Source organism: Diadema antillarum, unplaced genomic scaffold (assembly GCF_040938485.1).
Source record: "Diadema antillarum isolate AM-2024a unplaced genomic scaffold, OU_Dant_1.0 seq00001659_RagTag, whole genome shotgun sequence".
Taxonomy (NCBI): domain Eukaryota; kingdom Metazoa; phylum Echinodermata; class Echinoidea; order Diadematoida; family Diadematidae; genus Diadema; species Diadema antillarum.
In genome coordinates this window covers 1,583,408-1,611,298 of record NW_027272359.1, presented here as the reverse complement: position 1 = coordinate 1,611,298, position 27,891 = coordinate 1,583,408, and the positions used below count along the sequence as shown (strand labels likewise).

The window sequence follows — 27,891 nt, the reverse complement described above, 5'->3', positions numbered from 1 at the left end:
AACTACATTATACTGCATGACTATCAACGCAGGATTTCCCTTTTGTTTCTTTTTAATCAAGGGCTGTCGATCTCAACAAACAGCAGGTTTTCAAAGAGTCAGTAAATCTAATGCTTCTGAAAATAAAAAAAACATTACATAATATGGCAAAAAAAAAATCATATGATCATAATAAATGTGAAATGTCTACTCCTGATGCCATGCAAGAAACGTCGAATAAAGGAAGAGACAAAACGATCCTATGACAGTATATCCCAGTGTAACCTTACCTCTGACTCTGATTTAAAGATGGAGTTTCAGACACTTCAACAGGTAGGCACACATCGCTGCAAAACTTGACCAGCCATGACATCTGTGCTCCGTCCTCCCCACCGCCTCTGGTAACCTGGCAACCACCTGTGGATGCAGTCCTCTCATCACTTCTAACATTCACAGAGTCTCTCCCACTCTCCAACGACAGTGATGAAAGCCTGTCTGCAGCCTGGCTTATTGTGGTTTGAGGGGGTCCGAAATTGGGGTCACTCCCAGCTCCACTGGACGGACCATTGGCGTTAGGACCGGTGGAGCCTGGTAAGCGTTCCAAGACGTTCACCTCCTCCCTCGGTGTGTTGAGAGGGCTGTTGTCCTGGAAGGGCCCCGCCTCCCCGCTGTTCTCAGCCTGGGCGGCCTGGAGGAGGACCCTGAGCGTATTGGAGCCACTCATGCGGGGAGGATCGCTGCTCTCCAGCAGCCTGGTGACCTCTGGGAGGGGAGGGCTGGCTGCCAGGACTGCCCCGATGCATGTCAGGCAAGCCGTCCTTACATTGCTGTCTGTGTGGCACAATTACAGCAAAGGAATGTTATTAACAGATGGGCCTCCCTTCCATTCCTGATAATTTTCATTATATGCATACGTAACACATTCCAACCGTTCATTTTTTTCAGCAATGAGAAAAATAATTCATTAAGCAGTGAGATGATGTGAGTTATAACACCTCCCATATTTCTTTACAATTCCTTGATACAAAATGAATTAGTATTTTAGTGACTAATAGCCCAGAGATCAGCTTTTTGTTCATAAGTGTTCCTGTAGACATTTTGGCTTTGAGATACAGTACTTTCCTATACAGTTAAAATTGGTGGCACTGCCATTTGTTGTAAGTAAAGAGTTCATTGATGAAGTATTGCATGAATGGGTTTAATACAAACAGCCATGCAAGATGACAAAACTTCAAAATGTTCGGAATCAGTGTCAGCCCGAACACAGTCCACCTGGAAGCAAGACACCCCCCCCCCCAAGTTCTTAACCAGACAACAGTACTCACCTCTATGACAGAAGAAGGGCTTGAGTCCCCTGATGATCCTAGTGAGTAGGCCTTCCTCAAGGTGATTGTAGGGGACATTCATGGCCAGCATGGACAGACACTGAGGGTGGAATTCAAAACAATGAGGGAATGAAACAACGAATGAGACACAATACCACCAGACAAGATGAAATCGTCGGTTGAGAATGATAAGGGCGTTAAGTGACCACAAATCCCATAGTGTTCGAGAAGACTTAAAGCCCTTCTCATTCTCAACAGACGAAATAATGTCCTACATTCTTGGACAATAAGGGGAACAGAAGCTTATCATCTGCAAAAACAAAATATCAATGTAAAGTACGCTCAAGCTTGTGAAATATTTGAGTCAAATGTTTGAAAACACTTTCATGACAAAATCGTCAAAAATGAAATTTCCTACTGGCTTATACAATAAAAGCCAAAGTCAATGATTCTGTTTCAGTATCTGATCATACACTATTAAATGGATTTACTTGGATTCCTCTGGTGAATTACTGTAACTTACACTTAAAAAACAAAACAAAAAAGGAACAGAAATGTAATGTTATACTTTACAGATATGCTCTCTTTTTATGAATGGGAAGTGAGCATGCGTAATGTTGGTCATGTTCTTCTATTCCATTTTGGTAACTATCTTCACTGTAAGAGAATAATATGTTCACATTCCAAATCTGTACATCAAAGGAGCTAGCATGGCTCTAAATGGTATCGAGTACCAAGGTGATGACGTCACAGTCTCATGTTCTAGCTCTAGTCCTGGTTCCAAACAAGATATCCTTGCACAAGGCTTCATGTAGTGGGCTGGAACAAGATATGAGCATGGTTAGCAGTTGCTGCATTCACATATATTTGGGCTACGTGAGGTTGTTTAGAACCAGTTTCCATGGCAATGAATGGCTATGACATCACCACTTTGGTACTCTCTATATGCGACCGTGCATCACAAAACCAACAAAAAGTCACATGCACTGATTTTGTGTTAGGACTGAAAATAGGTGAAATGGGTCAACCCAGCCAACCTTGAATTTGTTATATTTTCTGAAAGAGCAAGGCTTCTTCTTCATCACCTTAAAGTTTGGGATCATAAAACAAACAGGAAATTGTGTTTTTAGCAGTTTTTCTCAAATGCTTTTTGGTAGAATAATGCGATTAGCTGTTTCTCATAAAGTCCTCTTTTCATTTCTTAAAAACTCTGTCCATATTCTTCACTTTCAACTCCAATAACTTTGGAAAGAATGATGCTACTGCTTTGAAAGTTGGCATTAATCACCTACAGAATGTGTTGATAAAGCATGCTCAATTTCAGCTTAATCAGATAATCCCTTCATTGTTGTTGCTCCTGTGGTTAACATCCTGTTTTTTGTTCCATTCATCGCACAGCTGGAACAGCTTGGTAAAAATTAAGTGCTTGAATAGACCCTGTACTTCAGATCCTCTTTTCTCAGTTTACACTTTTCAAGAGTGTGTGCTTTCTTTCCAAAATTTAGATAGGGTAAGAGAGTCCATCTGAATTGAGTTATACATCATTTTAAAGCTTAGAGTCTACTCTTTAAAGGACAAGTTCACCTTCATAAACATAAGGATTGAGAGAATGTAGCAATATTAGTAGAACACATCATTGAAAGTTTGAGGAAAATCAGACAATCCGTTCAAAAGTTATGAATTTTTGAAGTTTTTGTGCAGTAACCGCTGGATGAGAAGACTACTCCAGTGTATGAATAACGTAGATGTCACATGCGTACAACAATATAAGGAAAATATAAAGAGAATTTCACAAAATGCCATCTTTTGAAAAAAGTACACATTCCCCTGACTCGTTACCGACAAATGTTATGGGTAATATTATTCCCCCTGCCTTTAGAAAGAGGCAAGTCAAGAGCTCTTTTATTATACGAAAAAAGTGAAAATATGTTGAATTTTCTTTTACATTTTCTTTATACTGTTGTACGCATATGACTCACAAGCTGTAGTAGTCTCCTCATCCAGCGGTTCCAACACAAAAATTTTAAAAATTCATAACTTTTACATCGATTGTCCAATTTTCCTCAAACTTTCACTGATGTGTTCTACTAATATTGTTGCATTTTCTCAATCCTTATGTTTATGAAGGTGAACTTGTCCTTTAAGAATCTACCTATAACTTAAAATCCATGTTTGGTGATTTTTTTGTTTTGTTTTGTTTTGTGATGCTGGGTCATTATACACCAGACCCTGGGCAGTCGGCAGTCGGAGGATGAGGAAACCTCAAGGAATGGTCATTGCCTCGTTGCTAGGAGACAAGACTCACCTTGATGATCTGAGTGATGGTGGTATGGAAGCTCTCAGCCACCAGGGCCAGCAGGAGACTCCGGTGGATCTCCTTAATGGTACAGGCCAGGGTGAGGGAGAATGGGGTGAAGGAGGTCCTTTTCTGGACCCTGTGTGGCATACATTGATACAGTATCAGACTTAGTCATTAGAATTCTTAACTTACATGACTAACAGAAGAGAAAATGGGTTACTGTAAAAAAACAAACATAATAACAATAATAAAAAAATAATAAAAACACTGGGACAGGGAGCATACCACTTGGAAATGGGCCACAAAATGGAAAGGAGAAATACGTTGGAAACAAAAGCGAGACACCCATTCATATTGCCTGAAATACAATACAATACAAAAGAAAACAAAACAAAGATATAGCAAATAGGTGTGGATCTGGGTTGTATCCAGAGATACACTGATACTTTGTTTAACCCATTGAAGATGGACTGATTTTTCTACAATACACATATCCCATTAACCCCAGCCCAAGAATTCACGGGACTAGTCTTCAACTGGTTAAGAAGGAATTATTCAATAAACAACATGTAACTCTAGTGAGCACAACAAATAACGACATCACCAAATGATGGATTTGCTCAAATGTAGTTGAGTAGCTGCTTGCAGGTGTATTCCTTGAGCAGCACAATTTGGACAGTGCAAATGGGTTAACAGTACTTTTCTTTGCAAGTAATGCAAACAGTTTGCAACTGGTGACTTAATTTTTTATGCATACAATTGCAATCTCTGATCATATCTTGCAGAATATGTACAGAATGATGTAAGAATTTACTAGATAATATTTACATGAAATAAATGATGAAAATTTATGAGTTGTAAGAGATATTCCAATTAGTTGTACAGACGGATGTTAAGATTATGAAGAAATCATGTGCAAAGTTGTTAATTGCTTTAATGTTTTGAAGACCAGGTTATTAAAGTTTACCGATCATCAGCTGCAATGAGAAACTGCTTGGAGCCATCCAGTAATGCCATAAGGACTGCTACACTAGCCACTCTAGCCTTGGGGGCGGGGTCTTTCAGCATACAGGTGAAGAGGGTCTGGGGACTGTGGGGTCCCGAGCCGGGTGGGGCGTCTGGTATGAAGGCTGACCAGTAGCCAAACATCTGCCTCTTGTCAGTGTTCTGTGTACAGGAGTACAATGGGCATCTTTGTTTGTTTTTTTCTTGTTGATGATGGTTTCCTGCCATATTACAGGCACAAAGGTTGCTGATGTCTAGATTTAACAAAATCATGAATTGTGTAACTTTGGTATGAGGATTTATGACACTTACACCAGTTGACTATGTTACTTCAGATCATACAGAAGGATAAGAATCAGATAGAATACTAGCATTGTACTTACATGTCCTGTAGATTCTCTAGCCTTAATCATTGTCTTTTGTCTGTTCATCACAGCATCACCACCGCAACAATTAAGGAAACCAGTGCAAAATTCACAAGCTACCCACATTCTTGTATGCAAAACAGTGAATTGCTCTTTAAAATTTCTCAAAAAAGAAGGTTGTTATACAAATTTGTTTTCTATATTTCTTGCTCATGTATATGTCTGGAATATATCTGCAGAAACTCTGCATTTGTGAAATCTGTCAGATTACAAAATTGCTGTTAAAACTTCTACTTTCTACTGTAAATTGAAAAATTAAAATTTACATCTATGGGAAAGTAGATTATGCAAAGTACCTTGACTACACTGTGAAGACATCCCAGGGCCGCTTGGCGGACCTTTGATGAGGCAGACTTGAGTTTGGAGACCTGTGCTCCCTCAGAATCTGAGTATTCTGACTCTGAGCTGCTCACCCGGCCCCAGTTTGGCCAGAAGGAGAGTGCATCCTGACTGGAAGAGCCATCAGAGTCTGTGCCATCAGCCGTCCTCACCCCCTGTGAGTTTTCCACCTGTCTCTCCATTTGCTTGGATTGTCTGTGTAGTAAAAATGTGAAGGAACTTTTTGAAATCTCTTGAGGATATCTTCTTTTTGGGTAACAAACATGCCAGATAAATATCAGATATACCTGTTTGTTTCCAGAGATTTATGAAACCTGTTGAATGATATCCTTGGAGGTTTGTAAAGACTGAATAAGTTTTTCTTCCTCATTTATATCACAACAACATATATATTTTGTTGATGCTTAATGATTTTGTACTGGAGATTGTTGTGCTTTTGCTTTTGTTTTTTCACTCTTCATTTTCTCAGATGATGTATTTATCCCTGAGTGCCTAACAACATAGTATCATCCACTGAAAATGCACACTCTTCATGAAGATTTAAGATGATATGTCTTTACAACTTTTCAACAAGTCATGAATAATCATGACAGCATCACAAATACCCTAATTTGAATCTCAAACCATTATAACTGGTATATAAACCCTGGTGGAACAACATCCTGGAACTGCATGGGACAATCTGGCGTAAACTTGATCCTGAAATATCCATCTAGACACACACATTCAATTATATCTTGATCATTCCAACTTACACTTGTATACAAACACAAAGAGTGTCAATTACCAGAAATTGGGGAAAAACTGGCAGCTGTTTAAATCACTTTCAGTACAGTGCACTCCCGTTATAACGAACACGGTCTTATCGAAATTCCAGTTGCAACGAAGTAAAAATTCATGCCGCAACATTATCCACTCTATGTATTTTCATTGTTTATTTGTTCAGTTATAACGAAATTCCGATATGACAAAAGAAAACTGACGGTCCCGAGGAGTTCGTTATAATAGGAGTCCACTGTATTAATCTAAAATACTGTAAGGAGGAAATAATGGCTTATTTCTAAGAATTCTTTTCATTCTCAAATTTGAATTTAAGACCAAAGATGCTCCTTTGGCAACTCAGCACTGGTCTTACAATACTTCTCTTCTGGCACACTAGGGGTTAAATCCATGAAACCTCGATGAATTGTCTAATCAGAATTAACTCACTCTTTCTCTTGCTGCCTCCTTCCACCTCTCTTCTTGCTCTTTTTCCCTGAGGATGATTTTGGTGTTCCACCTCCTGCTCCCCTCCCCTCTGGATTTCCCCCACCATCCTCTCCCTTCTGTGCACTGGGTTTGGAGGGCGAAGGATTGGTGAGGTGCTGGTAGAGGGAGGAGGGAAACAGAGTGGAGGGGATTTGGAGGTTGGTGCCAATCCCTGGTAGACCATACAGAGAGTAGCTCTGTTATGAAAGAGAGGGAAAGAGTAAAATGTCATTCATACCTAAAAATGAATTCCAATTAATAAACTGTTGGTGCCCTATTTCACACAAAGTTGTCAAAATGTCCATAAATAAAAAATCAGTTCACTTATTTTCTTTGTTTATGAATGATGTAAACAGAGGATATTTTGCAATGTGGATATTTTCATTGATTTTGTGCTCAACAGTATACTGCAAATGCTGATAACAAAAGGATATTTGGGGAGATACTGAACACTGCACAAAAATACCATCATCTTCAAAATTACAAATAAGTGAAGTTCACTGAATTTTATCTCACATGAAAATCTAATCAGTTTTGCATTTTAAAATCATTAGCCAACGAGTGACACTTGGTTAAGTTCATGGCAAGTCTCTATCTGTACTTCAAAGAGATTCAGTCTAACCCTTCATTGCAACATTTTGATTGGGTTCTATACAAATAATATCATGAAACAAAAGCCAAGCTCTACGTGCTCTTACACTAGTGGAATATCAAGCAACATGAAATTGATCAGTCTGCAAAATGCTAGAGAGCAACCAGGTACAGAGGGAAAAAGGAAGAGGATCTTCACTGACTGGAAAGAAAGAAAAATAAGTAAAGATTGTATTCTGCAAGGAAACTTAAATTTGGTGCACTACTACTCATAATTACATCATTCTACTACAGTACTATGGTTTGCGGTGGCAGTATGGCACCCACAGAACCAATGGACACAACTGGTCAGATTACACAGACTGACCTTCAATGCGGCCAAGACGGCTCCAAGCTGGTCAAGATGGATATTCTTCTGAGCTGAGAGAATATTTTGAAGACCCCGAAGAACTCCCAGCAACAGCTGTGATACAAATAAAAAATTGCAGTATAATGTCAGACAGGGATAATCGGCTACTTACTATGTGGCCTGCTTATTAGCCATAAACACTTTCTTTAAACCTTCTTTGAGCCTAAAAGTTCTTCAAAATTCACTGTAGAGGTTGTACACATTTTTGCCCTTGTTGTTATTTCAATGAAAATATTTCACACTGTAGGGGTTGAGATCATTACAATGAAATTTAGTCACATTAGAATGTTTCCTTTTTTTTTCTAAAATACAACCATGTTCAATAGCTATAAGAATAGCTTATGAAGTGACTGGGCAAATTTCATTGGAAAGGAAACATTTGTCTCTTTAGGCAGCTGGTTGATAACTTAATCGTCTCAAGAAAATGTAGTAACAGGGAATAAACATATTCACATTTTCACTTCCAATTACAAATCTTTAAGGCAGTATGATCTTGAATTCAATGTTACTTTATACCTTTCTATGACAAGAAAGCTACTGCATTATGATAGTTTCCACTTTGGATAATGTCACATACAAAGTTTGTTGTTGAGAAATCTTCTTCAAGAGTCTGTAAGCTAATAAGTCATTGTCACTGTGTGCAAGTAGCTATCAGTCGCCACGTGTTTGGATTTGATTACATACCCTGACATGTGTGTAGTCATCACATCCAGCAGGCTTTGGGGCATGAAGGCTGGTGACCATGACATCAAAACTGAGACTCAGCAGACGTTCATCAATGACTTGTCCGTCGTCGCTCCTTGTGGGCCACAGGAATATAGAGAAAATGAACAGGTGGATGATGATGATGGAACACTCCCCTTCATGGCACAAGCCCGTGTTCACAGGTTCACTTTGAATAGTCCCATATATTTAAATGCAAAGGTGGCATTAGGAATCAGGGCACCGTTTTGTGAAGGTTGTCCGTCCTGACAACTTGTCAGTCTCTGACAATTTCAGTAAAATCCTTGGTTTTGATTGGCTGAGAAGGTCTGGTCATTAATTGTTACTGTGGGGATGATTGTCACAGACTGACAACTTATCAGGGCTGACAGCATTCATGAAATGGTGCCCAGATTAACATACTTATAGGTATAAAATGTCAGCTCATTATGTACATTGTATAGTAAATGTATGAATATAATTTGGATGCATTCATAGATTTCTTGTTTATTACTGTCTTAAGTGATGCTTGAGGCATCTCCTCTGCATGCAAAAATGGTCTAATTTATGTTGTGGTTATTTTTTCTTTTGCTGCAATCATCATGATAATAATAATTGGCCAAAAAACATAAAGTTAATAACTTGTGAAAAAGACTGATCCATTGCCATACACGTATGTTAAATATCAGCGTGCACACTTAATACGTAGATGCTAAAAACTGATGATGGTGAGTCTTACTTCATGCAGGCATTGGCGATGCACAGGATGGCTGTCCGCCGGACCTCCTGGTCTGATGACTGCACCATCCTCTGGAGCAAACCTTGAGGAGATGGCATCAGCAGCTCCTCCAGAAACTTGATGCAGGAAAAAAAAAAAGAACACAGAAAGGATATCTGTCTTCTTGTTGACTCAAATCTAAAACCATGCACATGAGCGAATGTCATAACAACAAGACACCTATCGCCTAAACATATGGGCAAAGCTGGTTATGACAAAATATGTAGCAAATGAAAATGAGAGACTCAATTTTGAAACAATTTGTGTGTAATGAAGTATAATGCAAAACAAACAAACAAACAAACAAACAATGCTACAAATTTTCTTGTGGAGGACAATTTCCTTTAACAAACTGTGTAAGAGTACAGTGAAAATATGTGAATGCTCAGAATAAAACCGCTCTTCCACAGAGAGATCAGCCACACTCTCTTAGTTCATTATTTTTTTATCAATAAATTGTTTAATTTCTGGGAACATCAAACAATCATAACAAAACTTTGAGCACAATAAAGAACACAATGCCAAAACCAAAAGATCAATGCCAAGGATCACCTAAATGACTTTAGATGTCATGATGTATATTTGACTCTTCATTAATCTTTTCTTCTTTTTTGTTTCTAGCGAGATGCAATACTGTTGTAGTGTCAACATTCACTACAGGCTTTCATTTATATTAAATTTAATAAATGTACTTACAGATTCACACTTGGGTCCATTTTCATAGATGACAGCACCCAGAGCCCTGAGAGTGTCAGGAAGCATCCATTCCACACACTGTTTACTCACTCCAACCACAAACTCCAGCAAGGCTCCTACTGTCGGCTTTGACAGCTTCACCTAACAAGTGATGTGAAGGAACAAAGTACTTCTCTTGCTACACACTGGATTTTTGCACACTTTCATACAAAACCTTATCATGCATTACTTCAACACTAGCTTACTTTCATTGAATTCATATCTTCTATGGCAGTTCATGTTTGGTTCATTTTGATTCATTCTCTACAACATCTATCATCCATGACCTTTTTTAGAGAAAAGTGGTGGAATGACATCTTTTAGAAGCTACATGGATCTGTTTAATTCTCTAGCCATATAACAACAAAATTAAGTTTTTCAGAAAAGTTCACACACAAAAAAACAGAAAATGTTTTCACAAAATGCCTCACTTTGGTTAATTTTTTTGAAAATTCATAAAGCTATGAAGGAAGAACATTTGATTTGACTATGAGCTCCTCACACATGATAAGGATAATACATATTTATGAAAAAAAAACATAAAAAATGATTACAAATATCTACGAACAACTGCATTTTAAATCATTAACACAAAGTTGGTTTTGCATGTATTGGCACACAGTGTAACACAGCAACGATGAAAAACATTATTTTGCTGCGAGATAAAAACTGAAACACAAATGACACTCGTTTCCTTTGTAGAACAAATGCTGCAATTCACTTGTCACCTCAGAATCTAAACATGAAGATCCATTCAAGTACTATACAAGGAAAACATTGCATAATCTTAAATTAATACATTTTTCATTAAATTTCAAATGGTGGTGCATCTCACCTTCTGATGAGTGATGATGACAATGAGCTGGCACACCTTGGTAACCAAGAGGTTGTCATGGAGAGGGACCAGACGACACGCCTGGCATAGGATTTGGCCTGCATCCTGGTTATTGAGAACAGCCAGAATCATGAAGATGGGCATAAAAATCCAGCATTAACAAGTGGCTTATGCCATTTTATGTGAAACAGAAAATGTATAAAAGGTGTCAAGAATTCCTCAATAAATGTAAATTTCAGTAGTGTTAAAAATTTGTGTATGTTTTTCTTTTAACAAATTCATAGTTACATCCTAGAATACTCAGTAAAATTAATGCCATACATATGATGATTTCTACATATCATAAAGTTGCATTCAGTAAGCTACATGTAACTATAAGTGTCATAAGAATTTAGTATGAAATATTTCAGTACTTATCACTGAAATCAATGTTGTTTTTAAGCAACTGATTTAGATGGAAAGCATACAAAGTTTATTCTGCCATTTATTGGCAATGCCGTCTGAAATTGCAAAACACACCATTTGTATTCTTTAATTGAAATGACGAAGGACAGGTATTGACAACCTAATCACCCCCGTCCCCTCCCCCCCCCCCCAAAAAAAAAAATCTCGTAAAACACACACACACACACACACACACACACACACACACTTAATTCAACCAGTGCAATGCAAACCAGCTCAACACTCCATACAACGTAAACAGAAAATAATATGATATAAACACTTAAATCTAGTCTATAAATATAAGCATTTAGATCTATATGATAGAGACCTATAAAAATGACAATTATTATAACATTCATGAACTTGATCTGAGAGCATCAATTCAAATGCGTATAAATTTAGATACTTCCCGTCTACTGAACTAAGCGTAAAACTAAAAGTTAAATTAAATAAAATTTACATTTGATACAAATTAAATTTATTGGAGTCATATAAAAAGAAACATACAATAAAATATAAACAAAGAAAACAAAATATCATAACAATGTACTGCTGGGTAATGCCTTCTTACAGGAGTCACTGTGATGTCTGCATAAGTTTACAATTACCTCGGCAGTCATTTTGTCTCATGTCGGCTACAGTGGGAATTTGGAAGGATTAGAAGCCTATTGAAGTATTCGGCAAACCAAAAGGAGAAGGAGTATATCCAGAGCAATTTTGAGCACCGAGAAGTTTCACAGCAAGAAGGGAAGTACACTCATTCATTCCTCCCTTATTGAAATTAGAATTATTTGAACAATTGATATTGTTATCATATATCAGATTTAAAGTCTCTGACTGATTGTTGACATTTATCTGCTTTACTTAGATGTTAAAGCGAGCATCAACAGTTAGACTCAGAATTCGCAGACTTATTATATCGGCTCAGATTATCTGACGTTTCTACCAGGAGATATTCAGCAGTTCACTGAACTTTGTCTGCCTATTAAAGAACTTCAGACGCTTTTTCTCGACAATGACAATGTACAGCAGACATCAATACCTGCAGCAAATCCAAGAACCTATGGGTTCTTGTAGCAGTTATTTTTCTCCTCTTTACAACAAACCTAGGACTACAAAATTTTGCTGGCCACAGCCCAGCTCTGAACCTCAGTACTGACATCAGTCATAACCAGAAGAGTCACTCCTCATACCTGTTGCTGGTTTTTGTCAGTTTTTTACCCTTTGATTACCTTGCTGACTCGGTACCCAACCCCTACACATCTCATGATTTCAGCAATAACATGTCCACACACACTCGTAAATGTGGCTTTACTGTCGTCCTTTACATAGACGAGAGATTCTGTCAGTCTTTACAGGCACATGATTTGTCCAAGATAGTATGTTTTGATCACAACCCAGTGAAGAACAGGTTTAAGATAAAAGGTCTTCACATCACTACTCCCTCTTTTGCAATTGTGAGCACTCACATTTTCCACCTTCAAAAGTCCAACTCTCTTTTCATTCTATGCAAGATGTCATTGATGTCTCAGATGCTAGTCATTTTGTCCTCCTCAGGGGACATACATCCCAACCCAGGCCCAAAGTGTAAATGGCCATGTGGTATTTGTGGCAAAGCAGTCAGGTGGAATCAAGAAGGCATTCAGTGTGACCATTGTGAGCAGTGGCTCCATAGAGACTGCATACCTATGTCCCCTGGCATGTACCAAATTCTTTCAGAACACTCCCAGCTTTCATGGTGCTGTTGTACATGTGGCATGCCCTCTTTTAGCTCTAGTCTGTTTTGGACCTCTGGAACTAATAGTTTTATTCATGATAATAGTTTTGCAATATTGTCCAGCCCAGAGCTATCAAACAACAACTCTGATTCTGATTATAGCCATTTATCAGATTCACCATCTTCCAGAAAGAATAGCTCTGTAGGAGAACCTGTATCTTCATCCACACCTAGTAAACCCAGTAAGAAACAAAAAAGGTCCTTCTCAGGGCCAAGTCACCATTCTAGGCAAACAGCTGATCAGAATAAATTGCGATTATTAATACTCAATTGTCAAAGTATTTTTGGTAAAAGAGCCGCCTTTGCTGAACTTGTTCACTCTTCAGACCCCCATATCATTGTTGGCACTGAGTCTTGGTTAAACCCAAGCATAAAGAATAGTGAGTGTTTTCCGGAGAATTATACAGTGTATAGGAAAGACAGAGAGAGGGGAAAAGCAGGAGGAGTATTTATAGCAGTAAGGAATGATCTCGTCTCCACTCATTTAATCTCCTTGGATGTAGATTGTGAACTGATATGGATTTCACTGCAGATGGTGAACTCCAAACAAATCCACATTGGGTGTCTTTATCGCCCACCGAGTAAGGGTTCAGACCCTATCAAGAAACTCAGGGAATCCTTGTCTAGGATAGATTTCAGTAAAAACCCTATAGTATGGGTAGGAGGTGACTTTAATGTCCCAGACATTGATTGGTCCAATCTGTGTAGAAAGCCTGAACACCACTGCGTGTACCCCCAGGAACTGACCACAGAGCTTCTCGATTTAATCCACGATTTCTCACTCACTCAATTGGAACCCAATCACAACCAGAAGACGAGATCAGGCAATGTTAGAAATATCCTGGACCTACTTCTCGTAACAAACCCTGGCTGTTTTGCACCAATTGTAACAAAAGCAGGAATATCTGATCATTTCAATATGATAGCAGAAATTTCTTTACGCCCAGTTCTCCATAAAGCAAAACGTAGAAAGATTTATTTATGGGATAAAGCAGATACATTTAATCTCAGAAAGGATATGGAAAATTTCTTTCAAGTTTTCCAGGCCAACTATGCACATAAGACAGTGGAGGAGAACTGGAACGCATTTAAGGAAGCTATTTATAGCAGTGTTGATTCAAATGTTCCTTCAAGGTATAAGAGTACTCGATTTAATCTTCCTTGGATAAACGGAACCCTCAAGCGATTGATTAGAAAGAAAAATAGGGCGTTTTATAGTGCCAAAACAGATGGATCCCATCGGAACTGGTGCCGTTATAGGCAGCTTCGTAAGCAAGTCCAAAAAGAACTTCGAAAAGCTGAACAACATTTTTTAGGAACAACAGTTTTTGACTCACTCACTTCTAACCCCAAGAAATTTTGGTTTTTTATTAAGCAAAAGAGGCGTGACACAAATGGTATATCGGCTTTATACTCCAAGGGAAAACTAGCCGATACAGCTCGTGAAAAAGCTGAAGTCTTAAAGGACAAGTCCACCTTAATATACATTAGGATTGAGAGAATGCAGCAATATTAGTAGAACACATCAGTGAAAGTTTGAGGAAAATCGGACAATCCATTCAAAAGTTATGAATATTTTAAGTATTTGCGAAGTCACTGCTGGATGAGAAGACTACTACAGTGTATGATGTCACATGCGTACAACTGTATAAGGAAAATAAAAAGAAAATTTCACAAAACTTTACTTTTTGAATAAAGTGCACATTTCTTCGACTTGCTACCGACGTATGTTAAGGGTAATATTATTCCCCCTGCCTTCTGAAAGAGAGAAGTCAAGTGTTCTTTTATTATGCGAGAAAAATGGAATTATGTTGAATTTTCTTTATTCTTTCTTTATATCGTTGTACTCATGTGACATCACAAGCTTACATAGTCTTTTCATCCAGCCGTGACCGAGCAGAAACTTCAAAAATTCATAACTTTTGAACGGATTGCCTGATTTTCCTCAAACTCTCACTGATGTGTTCTACTAATATTACTGCATTCTCTCAACCCACATGTCTATGAAGGTGAACTTGTCCTTTAAGTGATCAATATCAATCAGTTTTCACTAAAGAAGATTTGATTAATATTCCTCATATGGGACAGAGACAAATCCCAACAATATCAGATTTGATTATTTCTACAGAAGGTATTATGAAACTTCTTAAGAACTTAGATGTGAATAAAGCTTCTGGCCCAGACGGCATTTCTCCCAAATTTCTCAAGTTATGTGCTGCACAAGTAGCACCTATATTGCAAGTCATATTTACGCAAAGTCTTCGGACTGGCACGCTACCCCGAGATTGGAGACAAGCTAATATAAATGCTCTGTATAAGAATGGTAGTAGATCCGACCCAGCCAACTACAGGCCGGTATCCCTCACATCCACCTGCTGCAAAGTCTTAGAACATATCATTTATCGCCACATTATGAGCCATCTGGAGGATAACAATATCCTCAGTAACACACAACATGGATTCAGATCCAGACGGTCGTGTGAGTCCCAACTGATTACAACAATTCATCATATTTTCTCCTCTGTCGAAACCATTAAAGGACAAGTTCACCTTCATAAACATAAGGATTGAGAAAATGCAACAATATTAGTAGAACACATCAGTGAAAGTTTGAGGAAAATTGGACAATCGATGCAAAAGTTATGAATTTTTTAAATTTTTGTGTTGGAACCGCTGGATGAGGAGACTACTACAGCTTGTGAGTCATATGCGTACAACAGCATAAAGAAAATGTAAAAGAAAATTCAACATATTTTCACTTTTTTTCGCATAATAAAAGAGCACTTGACTTGCCTCTTTCTAATGGCAGGGGGAATAATATTACCCATAACATTTGTCGGTAACGAGTCAGGGGAATGTGTACTTTTTTCAAAAGATGGAATTTTGTGAAATTCTCTTTATATTTTCCTTATATTGTTGTACGCATGTGACATCTAAGTTATTTATACACTGCAGTAGTCTTCTCATCCAGCGGGTACTGCACAAAAACTTCAAAAATTCATAACTTTTGAACGGATTGTCTGATTTTCCTCAAACTTTCAATGATGTGTTCTACTAATATTGCTACATTCTCTCAATCCTTATGTTTATGAAGGTGAACTTGTCCTTTAAGCAAGTTGACGCTGTTGTGTTAGATTTTGCAAAAGCGTTTGATTACTGTACCACATCAGAGGCTCCTTCATCGCCTCAAGTATCTTGGAATCCAGGGCTCATTACTTTCATGGATTTCACAATTTCTCACAGAAAGGGAACAAACAGTCGTAGTCCAAGGGTCATCCTCAAGACCCGTTCATGTTTCTTCAGGAGTGCCCCAAGGCACTGTTCTGGGCCCATTGCTTTTCTTATCATATATTAATAATCTTTTTTTATCAAGTTTCATCCAACGTCTGCCTATTCGCAGACGATTGTGTAGTTTACCGTCCCATTAAGACACATAAAGATTGTGTCATACTTCAACAAGATCTACGTACCTTAGAGGCTTGGGGAAAAAAATGGCAAATGAAATACAAGCTGGACAAATGCAACGTTATGCGCTTCACAAGGAAGTCTCGTCCCATTCATCACACGTACACCTTAGCCGGTCACCAGATAGAAACAGTGTCCAGTCACAAATACCTAGGAGTTGTCTTATCAGACAATTTAAAATGGAATAGACATATTGATATAACTACAGCCAGAGCAAGCAGCATGATTGGCTTTCTCCGTCGTAATCTACATAATGCACCGAGAAATGTTAAATTACAAGCATACAAGAGCCTAGTGCGTCCCCACTTGGAGTATTGCTGTACAGTATGGGACCCCTTCACTCAACGTAACATCTCCAAGATTCAAGCAGTACAAAATAGAGCAGCCAGATTCATCTGTAATGATTACAAGTGGCAATCTTCCGTCTCCGGAATGATAAAGGATCTCAAACTTCATCCACTCCCAGAACGACGCAAGCTTTTAAGGCTATCAACATTTCATAAAATAAAGCACAGCAATATTGATCTAAATCTCGAGGATTATATCAGTCCGGGAAACCCGCTCATGAGGACCGCCCCCGCGTACGAGGATGGTCCCTCCTCATGAGGACCTCCCCCCTCCTCATGAGGCCCCCCGGGGAACGCCTCATGAGGCCCCCCCTTCACTTCTTATTCATCTCACATCTGACGTATAAATTGTCGCAACTTTGCACGGTGATTTTTTGTTACACACACATGTCCACTATCCATGATGAAAAGAAGAAAAAATCCTGTCTGTTTTTTTTTTTTTAAATCGAGTTTTAATCACCCGATGCAGAGCGCCCATCAAAACACGGGCGCCAGCGCGTTCGCACAATGCAAGACTGCCGCACCTAGCGGCCTGATCCGACTAAATATTTTCGATGCTTTTTTCTGCGGCTCTCACCTCTCCGCGCACGAATTAGCCTCGTGAAGCTGAAGTCTGACATCTTTTTACACAAATTCGTAACGAGAAAAATTAAATCAGTACTAACCTGATCTTGTCCATATATTCCAAATTACTATTCCACACTGATAGAGTAGGTGGGTAGATGACATACTCCAGTTTGTTAGCAAAATAATCACTTTGTAGGTATGACGAGTTCACTTTCTTCGTCAATTCCGCCCACGATTCCGCCGCCCGCTTACCGTTTGGGCGCTTTCTCTGGAATCATCCCGCGACGCGACGTACGTCGCATCACATCACGCATCCAGCACATACCAGTCTGGTACTTAGTATGTGCTGGATGCGTGATGTATGCGACGTACGTCGCGTCGCGGGATGATTCCAGAAAAAGCGCCCAAACGGCGGAATCGTGGGCGGAATTGACGAAGAAAGTGAACTCGTCATACCTACAAAGTGATTATTTTGCTAACAAACTGGAGTATGTCATCTACCCACCTACTCTATCAGTGTGGAATAGTAATTTGGAATATATGGACAAGATCAGGTTAGTACTGATTTAATTTTTCTCGTTACGAATTTGTGTAAAAAGATGTCAGACTTCAGCTTCACGAGGCTGATTCGTGCGCGGAGAGGTGAGAGCCGCAGAAAAAAGCATCGAAAATATTTAGTCGGATCAGGCCGCTAGGTGCGGCAGTCTTGCATTGTGCGAACGCGTTGGCGCCCGTGTTTTGATGGGCGCTCTGCATCGGGTGATTAAAACTCGATTTAAAAAAAAAAAAACAGACAGGATTTTTTCTTCTTTTCATCATGGATAGTGGACATGTGTGTGTAACAAAAAATCACCGTGCAAAGTTGCGACAATTTATACGTCAGATGTGAGATGAATAAGAAGTGAAGGGGGGGCCTCATGAGGCGTTCCCCGGGGGGCCTCATGAGGAGGGGGGAGGTCCTCATGAGGAGGGACCATCCTCGTACGCGGGGGCGGTCCTCATGAGCGGGTTTCCCGGACTGATATCAGTCCTGCTCAAGCACCGAGAGGTATGACAACCCGAAGTTATCATCCGGACAATTACTCTACTTTACACGGTTCCTCAACTGCTCTCGCCAACTCCTTCTTCCATAGAACAGCGAAGGATTGGAATAATCTGCCGAGTAACATAAAGGAAAGCAGATTCATAAATTTGACACATTCAAAGAAGCGCTCCAGCGTCACCTCCGTTGTGATTAGCTGCACATCACACACCACAGTGCTGAGTGATACTCTATCCAGAGTTTTTCAGCGTATTCATCCAGATCCAGATCCAGATTATGTATTTCTAGGTTTTCTTCTACCTAGAACTGGGTGGATCCGGATGGATTGTGGAATTGTTATGCTACAACTTGCTTACACGAAAATGTACGCATCGGACCGATACTAGCCACAGTCTCGCATTCACTTACCTCGTCAATCAGCCCATGTATCGAGTAATCAAGAGAATTCAATTCATCTAACAGTGAATTCAATGTTTTTCGAGTGTCTTCATCTCTAGCTGGAACAAGCTGTCGAAGTTTGGCGCAGCAACTCCTAAATTTCTGACGTTCTTCAGAAATGAAGCTGCGGTCCATCGCGGCACGGTGTAACAGCAATACTGCAATGTAATGTGAGTGTCAATGTGGTATTCAAGATGGCAGCGCCCATGAGAATTTGTAGAGCGTGCATTCTGCATTATCGCAACGCGATTCTGAACGCGAATAAGAGAGTCGTTGGGAGTCGCTGTTACACAACTTCAGAGTCTTCAGAACAACAGGCAAATGAAACTCATTTTGGATATGAAAAAGTGTCCGAAGAAGAAAAAACTGAACGAGGTAAGTTCGAGAAATTGTGTGACCATCGGCATCGCCTCAGCGCCGCGCTGCTGGTGTTGCAGGGCGGGCCGGCCGGCGGGTCCGGGGAGTGAACATGGAGAAACCGCTCGACTACCACTGTAGATATCGCGTATTGCCCCTGTGTAGTACAGTGTTACTGTTAAACTGCACTGAATCAGCGCTTTGCAATATTGCGTATTTGCCCCTGTAGTATTAAACTGAATCAGCGCTTTGCAAGCGCAGGTCTCCTCAAGCTCGAAAAGTTCCATTCAAAGTGAACATTATTAGCTACGTAGAATCCACGTGTATATTCACAAAGACTGGTGATGCAAAGGACATAGCCCATAGATAGCATAGGATAAGGCAAACAAGATATCACTTGCAACTTAATGCAAGGGCCAATGTATTATGTAATATATGCATTAAAGGGACTGTAAAAATTACAGTACTGATTGAGGTGGGGATTCATGTTTTGAACATTCCTAAGTGAGATAGATCTAATGAGAAACCTCTTGTGAAATATGAAAAAGCATGTAATGTTAAGAAGGATTCAACGTTTATTTGATGAAAATTGGTTTTCAAATGGCCGAGATATAAAAAAAAAAAAAAAAAGTGATGATGATAAAAGACTACAGGCCACATCTTGTATTAGGATCTCTTTGTTTCACCTTGTTTTGGGATATCTCGGCCATTTTAAAACCGATTTTCATCAAATAAACTTTCAATACCCCTTAGAATTGCATGCCCTTTGACATTTCATAGAGTGGTTTATGAATTTCTCGCAAAACGTTAAAAGCTAAATCCTCACCTCGACCAGAACTGTACTGTTGTACACAATCCTAATGTATGATCTATTATGATTTTATGACAAAGAGCTAGAAAAACTGGTAGAAAAATAAAATGTTAGTTGTTACCTTGTTAGAAAATAAAAAAATAAGTTCAATTTACTGGTATTGGAACCAGTGGTCAACACAATACAAAAATAACATTGATAATGACCTTTGTTTTCTTCTTCCTTGTGAGTGACCCCAATCAACAAGCCGATTATGTCATTTTTCGTCAACAAACGTGCATAAACTTAATGCTGCTAACGTTAAAACTAAGAATGAAAAGTTCAATACAAGTTTGAAATGTTTCTGATCTTCAGCTAGCTTTCTGGTGATAATATTGAAAATCTTTGTATCAAAGAGCAGAGAGGTATGTTGCCTAGTTTACCATGTAGCAACTTTTAACAAGAATGTCAGTATGTAATTTTGTCATTAATGCAGGTTTTTTTCTCTGAAGATATAATGTATGAATTCATTCAGGTAATGACAGTGAAAATGGTAACAAAACATTGCTACATTGTACATGTCTCTTTATTTGAAATGCAGTTCACCAGGTGTTCTCCAGTGTAGCCAAGAAGTATGACGTGATGAATGATGCCATGAGCCTCGGGATCCATCGTCTTTGGAAGGATTACTTCATGCATGTCCTCAAACCGACTCCTGGGACCCAGCTTCTTGATGTGGCCGGAGGAACAGGTATAAGTAATATTAATGTATAACAGTGGGAATAAAGATTCTTGTTTGATCTTGAGTGTAAAACTATCCTCTGTGGTGTGAGCATTCTCGTACTGCTAGATTTATCTTTGTGGATTCCTAACCCATCTAATAGCTTTTAATTAAGTCGTTGTACGTTTGTTTACTAGAGTTTACATTATTGTACATAATTGCCATTTGATTGTTGTTTTTGTTTGCATTTTGTGTCATTCACATTTAAATTTTACATGGTTGTACGTAAATGCCACTTGATTGTTGCTTTTGAATTTTTTGTAATTCACATTTAAAATCCAATAGTTGTTGTTTTGGAGTCATTGTCTTTTAGAAGATTGTAAATACCGTATGTATGCTCATTAAAAATACCAAATTTCAAATATATTTTATTTGCCATTGTTTTGGGGGAAATTTCCAGGAGACATAGCCTTCAGGTTTCTGGACTACATCAACAACCTCAAGGACGACGATCCCCATTTTACTGATGAGTGGTCTGAAGACATCAGAGTCAGTGAACTTGAACTTGGGAGTGCTGGTCTCCATGACGACACAGAAAATGGAGATGGAGAGGATGGAGCAAGTTCCCAGCAGCATCATGTGACAGTGTGTGACATCAACGAGAACATGCTGAAAGTGGGAAAGAAGAGGGCTGGACAGAGAGGCATTTATGAAGGTATCATTAGGCACGTTCAGACTGGCAAAAGATAGAAAAGTTTAAGATCGTGATCTTTAAGATCTCGAAGTTTTGCCAGTGTGACCGCAAACTTCGTGCAAAAGTTCCTGCGAAACGTCTTGCGAAGCTTCCCACTCCAACTAGGGATATTTTCCCCTGTGCCAACCCCGCCAAACTTCTCGATCTTTTGCCAGTGTGACCGGACAACAAAAAATCGCGAAGACTTCATGATCTTAAACTTCTTGATCTTTTGCCAGTCTGATTGTGCCTATTGTCTCATTGTACTTGCTCTTGATACATATTGTATTTTCACGTATAGATATTTTTGCCAATGAGGAGGTCATGGACATTTTCACGAGTTGTTGTTTTTGTGAATTGACATGAAGCTGTCGTAAGTGCACTATTACACCATTGCATGGGCGACATTTTCATGTGTTGTTAAATTCGCGGTCCAACAGTGATTCGCAAAATTGGCGAAAATTAACCCTTGCGAAAATAACAGCTTATACAGTAAACACTAAAAAACTGGACTCCCACAGTTTCTCATCATCTCATGGTCCATGTCAATTCTGGATAATGAGCCTTTAAGGCCTTGTTGTATAGAAAGATGCAATCAAATATATGTCAGAAAACCAAACATCCTGAAGAAGTAATGCAATAAAAGTATCTCTTCTCATTTGTGTCTTGTTGCATATTTTTCATTCATTTCATCCTGAAGGCATATCATGGGTGGTTGGTAATGCAGAAGAGCTCCCCATAGCTGATGACAGCATGGATGCATACACCATTGCTTTTGGTATCAGAAATGTTACCAAAGTGGAGGCGGTAAGAATCTAGGAGAATATAGATCTACAGGTTTTCTAAGTAACTTATTGATTCAAACCCTAAATGCTTTTATAATCACGATGCTGCATCTAATGTTTGAGTTCTCAGAATGGCTTCGGGCATAAAGATGTTTGTAAATTGTGGTATGTGATCTATTTCAGAAGTGTTAAGATGCAGAATCAAGGTACTGTAAACTTGGAAATTTTTGCGAAGTCTCTATATCATATCCATTTCATCATAAGATGTTCAGTGTCATTATAGAGTTAACACTTTCAGTGCCTTTATTTTATTATAGGTATGACATTTTTTAGTAGAAAAATCAAAGTAACAATAGTGAACTTTTCCCCTCTTTTTAAAGAAGAGACACATATTTCAGCAAGTACTACAGTTTTTTTTTTTTTTTGCTGATTATGTTGTGATGCCATGAATGGTCTCGATAACATTTGCACTTAATGCGACTGTAGTATTTATTTTTATGTTTTTAATACAAAATGACTATGATCCTGTGTGGTTTTGGTTTTGGGGTTGTCTCTTTAATTGGACCATTTCAACAGTGATTGTACCAATGTTTGTTTCCCAGGCTCTTGATGAGGCCTACAGGGTACTCAAACCAGGAGGGAGATTTCTGTGTCTGGAGTTCAGTGAGGTTCAAAATCCACTCCTGAAAATGTAAGAAAAATGTAGCATTATCGTATTTACTCTGTAGATATACCTGTTATGAGTCGTCTTTTCCCATTGAGATAATGGAATATTTTTAATGTTGACATAATTGTCAGTTACTAGATAATTTGTTTGTTTAATATTTCCATTTAGAAAGCCTGTCTTTCTGATGTAAAAAAAAAAGAAAATGATCAAATTGAAAGAAAAATCATTGTATAGAACAATATTAAAAGGAATAAAGAAAATTTGTCTTGCAGTGAAAGTGTAGTCACAGAGATGTTCTTTTTTTGTTGTTACTCTCCATGAACAAGATCGTGTGCTCCATCTGTATTATTATTATTAACACCAAGGGAAAAAGAAGGAACTAGCCTGGGATTTGAACCTGTATCACCTACTACTTACCTGGCAGTGGCAATGACACGGTGATGTTTGAACAAATGCCCATGCCTCACCTTTCTTTCATTCTCTCTTGGTCTTATTCATAATTCATTACCTTCCACTTGGTGTTCAGGATAATACAGATCAATCATACAATCTTATTCACGGAAAGTAACAGCAAAAGAGAAAACCTGTGTAATATTAAAGATATAATGTTGGAAATGTAGAGCTGTTTAATAAAGCTGCTGTATTCCTTGATATTCCCCAGGGCCTATGACAGATACTCCTTTGATGTGATCCCAGTACTTGGTGATGTCATCGCTGGTGACTGGAAGTCCTATAAATACCTGGTGGAAAGCATCAGACAATTCCCTAATCAGGTAAGCTCTTCTCCACCATGCAAAGATAGGTCATTAATGTGTTACTGCTAGTTTGTTCATGCTGAGGGTGATGACTCTTTCTGTCATACAGGAGAATGCTATGAAAATAAAGGATGTGTTGTTATTGTTTGCTTGTTTTGTTTTACGATCGCTTGGGTTTTCTTATTTTGCCAACTATAATGTATCAATAGATCATATCTAATGACCCTATTTGCATATTGTACATATTTGTGTGTCTCAGTGTGTGTATGCATTTTTAATATTCAGGTAAATGTGGATGATTTGAGAATTCGCATCAGCTACCTGTGTTAGCCAAACATCCTGTCTGAGAAATTGCGATACATTGTATTCCATGACTATGGAGCCGGTGTTATTATTCTTACATACAAAGGCCAGTAAACACTTTAATCTGTCAAGAGCAAAGATACCTTGATTAATGTTATACAATAAGTGGGGTATAATCATAGTTGTATTGAGCATCATCTAGGAGCTGTTGTAGTTCAGTAGATAAGACCATGGATTATCAATCATGACATCCCTGGTTTGATTTCCCTGGCTGTAGTGGTTTTGCCCCTAGGCAAGGCAGTGTATGCTCATTGCCTATTCCTTCTGATGAGGGTACTCACAGCTGCCGATCTATGGTTTGCTCGCTTATAAGCATTCGATGCTTTCTCAGCAGTCATATTTAATCAAATCATCTAATTATGACCCTGCATCACAAAACCAGCAAAATGTTGCCAGACATGGATTTTTAGTATTAACGGTCATATTCTGAAAGAGCAGACTCTAAGCTTTAAAATGATGTATAACTCAATTCAAATTGACTCTCCTTTTAGACTTATCTAAGTATTGGAAAGAATGCACACACTCTGGAAAAGTGTGAACTAAGAAAAGAGGCTCTGTAGTACAGGGTTTATTCAAGCACTTAATCTTTACCAAACCAAGCTAGCTGTGTGATGAATGGGACAAAAAACAGGATGTAAACCACTGGATCAACAACAATGAAGGGATTATCAGATTTAGAAGAAATTGAGCATGCCCTGTCAACACATTTGCCCATGATTAATGCCAACTTTCAAAGCAGTACTAGCATTATCCTTCCAAAAGTTACTAGAGTTGAAAGTGAAGAGTGTGCATAGGATTTTCAAGAAATGAAAAGGAGCCTCTAAGATATACCTGATCACACTACTCTACAAAAAAGGGTTGTAGAAAAAATTGCTAAAAACACATTATCAGATTCATTTTATGATGCCAAACTTCATAGAAGAATTTAGAAGTAGAAAAGCTCTATCAGAACAAAATGAAAAACTCGAGATTGATGTGGTCGATGCGTCCTCTTTTGAGTCCTCAGGTAAAATCAAGGGGTGTGACTTTTTGTTGGTTTGTGATGCATGCTCACAATTTAATCTAAATTCTGATCTTGTGTACTGTATGACAGGAGGAGTTCTCTGAGATGATCCGTGATGCAGGCTTCAGTCTGGTGAGGCATGAGAACCTGTCACTTGGGATTGCTGCAATACACTCTGGCTTCAAGCTATAGCTCCCTCAACCCCAATGCGGTGGACAGCTGACACTAGAATGCGAGGCTGTGGTGTCACAGTGACAAATGTTGGCCGAGTCAGGACACAAAGCGGAAGGTGTGTGAGGCAGTGGGTGCCCAGTGTAGTGTCATCTGCTGCCAGGTCTCCGACAGTTGAGCCTCATTTGAGAGTGTCGTAGTGCAAGACATCTTAATAGCCGGCATGCACAATGGACAAGAGCTTGTGCAGGATGACTAGCATTTTGATTTGTGCAACTTTTAGTGGAGTCATTTAGAGTGCATCCATTATGTGTTTTCTCTTTGATGGCTTCTGCAACAGTGGACATAACAATTGCTTAGTGCACGGCTCGATTTAAGAGCTTGTATAGCCAACATGCCAAGTAGAACTGTGAAGATGTCAAATGTATGTAGGGCAAGTATGTGTGACTGAATAATTATGTCTTCAGAAAATTCATATGTACATGTTTTGAATGTATTTTGTCATGTTCTGCTAGTCCATGTGAGTGAAATATCGTAGCTGATAATCCTTGATGTGCTGTCTTCATAAGTCTTCATGAAGTAAATACAAATGTCTGTTAAAATAATGTGACAGAAACTTCCATTCTGTTTATGTACTACAGTAATGATTAAACTTAGAAGCTGTGAATTGTTGCTACAGGTTTTGTTTGTTTGTTTGGCTGTTGTTGGTTTTTTTTACTATGTACCAGGATCATTGGCTTGTCTTGTAAACCAATAATTATGTATTGATTTCTGAAGTGGCTACTGTCAATGAGTGTACAGGTATAACACTGTATGATACTGTTGTGCCAGCATAAACATACAAATTGATAACACACTGTCTAAATATTGCGAGAGATTAATGAAAATCATAATGAAAATCATACTAGTAAAAAGACAGGTGTAGTCCTGATGAATCAAGGATTTCAAATTTAACCCGTTCCTCATAGGAACCTGGTATACTAGGTTCCCAAAATGTAGACAAGAGTACCTGCATTCTAGTCCTAAATTAATGTTTATCTGTGCTATGCCCATCAGTACACACTCTATTCATAACTCACACCCGATCAATATTTTGCATTGTTTTATGCAACATGTAGTTGACCGTGGAAAGGGGATGCATGTACATGTACCGCTTGACTGCTTTCGCAAAGATGGATTACCAACCTGTCCATTCTCTGTTGACCTGAAGAAGAATCTTGTTAGGGGGCATTGGAGCCCCCTTGGAGAACTGCACGAGGAACTGGTTAAATAGATTGCCCACAGTGGTGTGTTTTCTCAAACATCTTCAAAATGCCTGTTCAAATCTTGCCTCATTATATTCTGTATAATGGAGGTTTGTTATTGTTTGTTTCAAGATGTTTTTCTGTATGAAACTTTTTTTTTTCAGAGATTCCATATTCCATGATGTGATGATGAAAGAATGACATTACCCAAGAAGAAGAAATGATTCTATTCATGTCAAGTTAAACAAAATCCAATGTAGCAGTCAGAATCACACATCAACTATTATTTTAGTATTACTGGTTGTGTTCAATCACAAGTTTTAAGCTACAAGGCTCCATGGAATTTATATCTGCAAATTATGTTGAGCAGTTCAAGTATGTAATCCCATGCCCACATGCAATAGATCAAGAACATGTGGCTCCCATTGCTATGTTCATTCATGCTTTGTTGAGGAAGTTTTGGTTGATATGCATCTGTTGGATAGAATTGTTGCTTTACATTGTTGCTTGTTCTTCCAAATCTCAGACAAAAGACAACAACAACAACAACAACAAAACAAAAAAGGAAAACCAGAACAAAACAAATTTAATCTTCTGATGATACTTGGGACCAATATGGATTTAAAACTTTTTTGTGTGTTTTTAAAGGTTACGTAGAAAGTTGCAACCCTCATAACTATATAATGTACACTGTAGTAGAAGATTCTACACTCAGACAGAAATTACCAATAAGGAACTATCCACCAGCAGCCTCATTTTTCTCTTGATTAATATGAAAATCTTTGCAAGGAAAAATCGGTTTGATGATGCAAAGTCTGAGTTTTAAACGTGTCTCTCCCCCTCCTTCTGAACAAGAAGCATTATCAACTTTATATTTCTAAGATCATGAGATGGACTAACTGCCTCCTCTTTTACTTTGTATGTGTGTGTGTGTGTGTGTGTGTGTGTGGTATCAGTACATGTACTTCAAAACCATGGAAGGTTTGGCATGATAGGCAGGCAACAAGGCACTGGCACACCTATTGCAATACTTGTACATTTAAGTGTTCAGGCCGAAGATTACACGACTTCGCAACTGCAACCAGCAGTTTGTCCACTATGTAAAGTAAAATATGTAAAATATATGTCTATGTCTATTATGTAAAATAGACTGTATTACTAGTAGTATGTTAATATCTGTGAACTGTGATTTAAACACATTAAACCAAAAGGAAAGATAAGATATCCCAATCCATCTCATGTTTCATAATTTCTCATTAATTTGCTTGAAGCTAAACATTGTTTCTTCTATCAGATAATACCAGGATAGGTGAATGTGATGTGTGCTTAGTGGTTCAACTGGTATTATACCACATATACATACCCACATTTTATTCACATAAGTACAGTGGACTCCCATTATAACGAGGTCGTTGGGACTGGCAGTCTTCTTTCGTTATATCAAAATTTTGTTAGCAAACTGAAAAACAATAAAGATTCATAGAGTGGATAATTGTAACCGGAATGTTGTTACAACCGTGTTCCTGATAATGGGAGTGCACTGTATGTA

At 38.5% G+C, this 27,891-nt stretch overlaps 2 protein-coding genes across 2 annotated transcripts in view; one reads left to right on the top strand and one right to left on the bottom strand.

Moving 5' to 3' along the window:
- The window catches only part of LOC139711448 (HEAT repeat-containing protein 6-like), a 97,133-nt gene extending 78,245 nt beyond the window's left edge, over positions 1–18,888 (bottom strand). Inside the window, exons 1-12 of the mRNA XM_071623330.1 lie at positions 18,724–18,888; positions 10,671–10,775; positions 9,797–9,937; positions 9,062–9,177; positions 8,305–8,419; positions 7,579–7,674; positions 6,582–6,817; positions 5,330–5,567; positions 4,571–4,770; positions 3,610–3,739; positions 1,305–1,404; positions 270–810 (exon numbers count right to left, since the gene is read on the bottom strand). Of these exons, the coding sequence (XP_071479431.1) occupies positions 270–810; positions 1,305–1,404; positions 3,610–3,739; positions 4,571–4,770; positions 5,330–5,567; positions 6,582–6,817; positions 7,579–7,674; positions 8,305–8,419; positions 9,062–9,177; positions 9,797–9,937; positions 10,671–10,775; positions 18,724–18,888 (2,183 nt within the window). The remainder of the gene's footprint in view (positions 1–269; positions 811–1,304; positions 1,405–3,609; positions 3,740–4,570; positions 4,771–5,329; positions 5,568–6,581; positions 6,818–7,578; positions 7,675–8,304; positions 8,420–9,061; positions 9,178–9,796; positions 9,938–10,670; positions 10,776–18,723) is intronic.
- Positions 18,889–18,947: 59 nt separating this feature from the next.
- On the top strand, positions 18,948–26,805 carry LOC139711447 (ubiquinone/menaquinone biosynthesis C-methyltransferase UbiE-like). Its single transcript, XM_071623329.1, has 7 exons — positions 18,948–19,128; positions 20,502–20,651; positions 21,082–21,336; positions 22,055–22,161; positions 22,742–22,830; positions 23,468–23,579; positions 25,018–26,805. Exons 1-7 carry the CDS (start codon positions 18,948–18,950, stop codon positions 25,117–25,119), a joined length of 996 nt encoding a protein of 331 aa, XP_071479430.1. The 3' UTR covers positions 25,120–26,805.
- Positions 26,806–27,891: the final 1,086 nt, after the last annotated feature.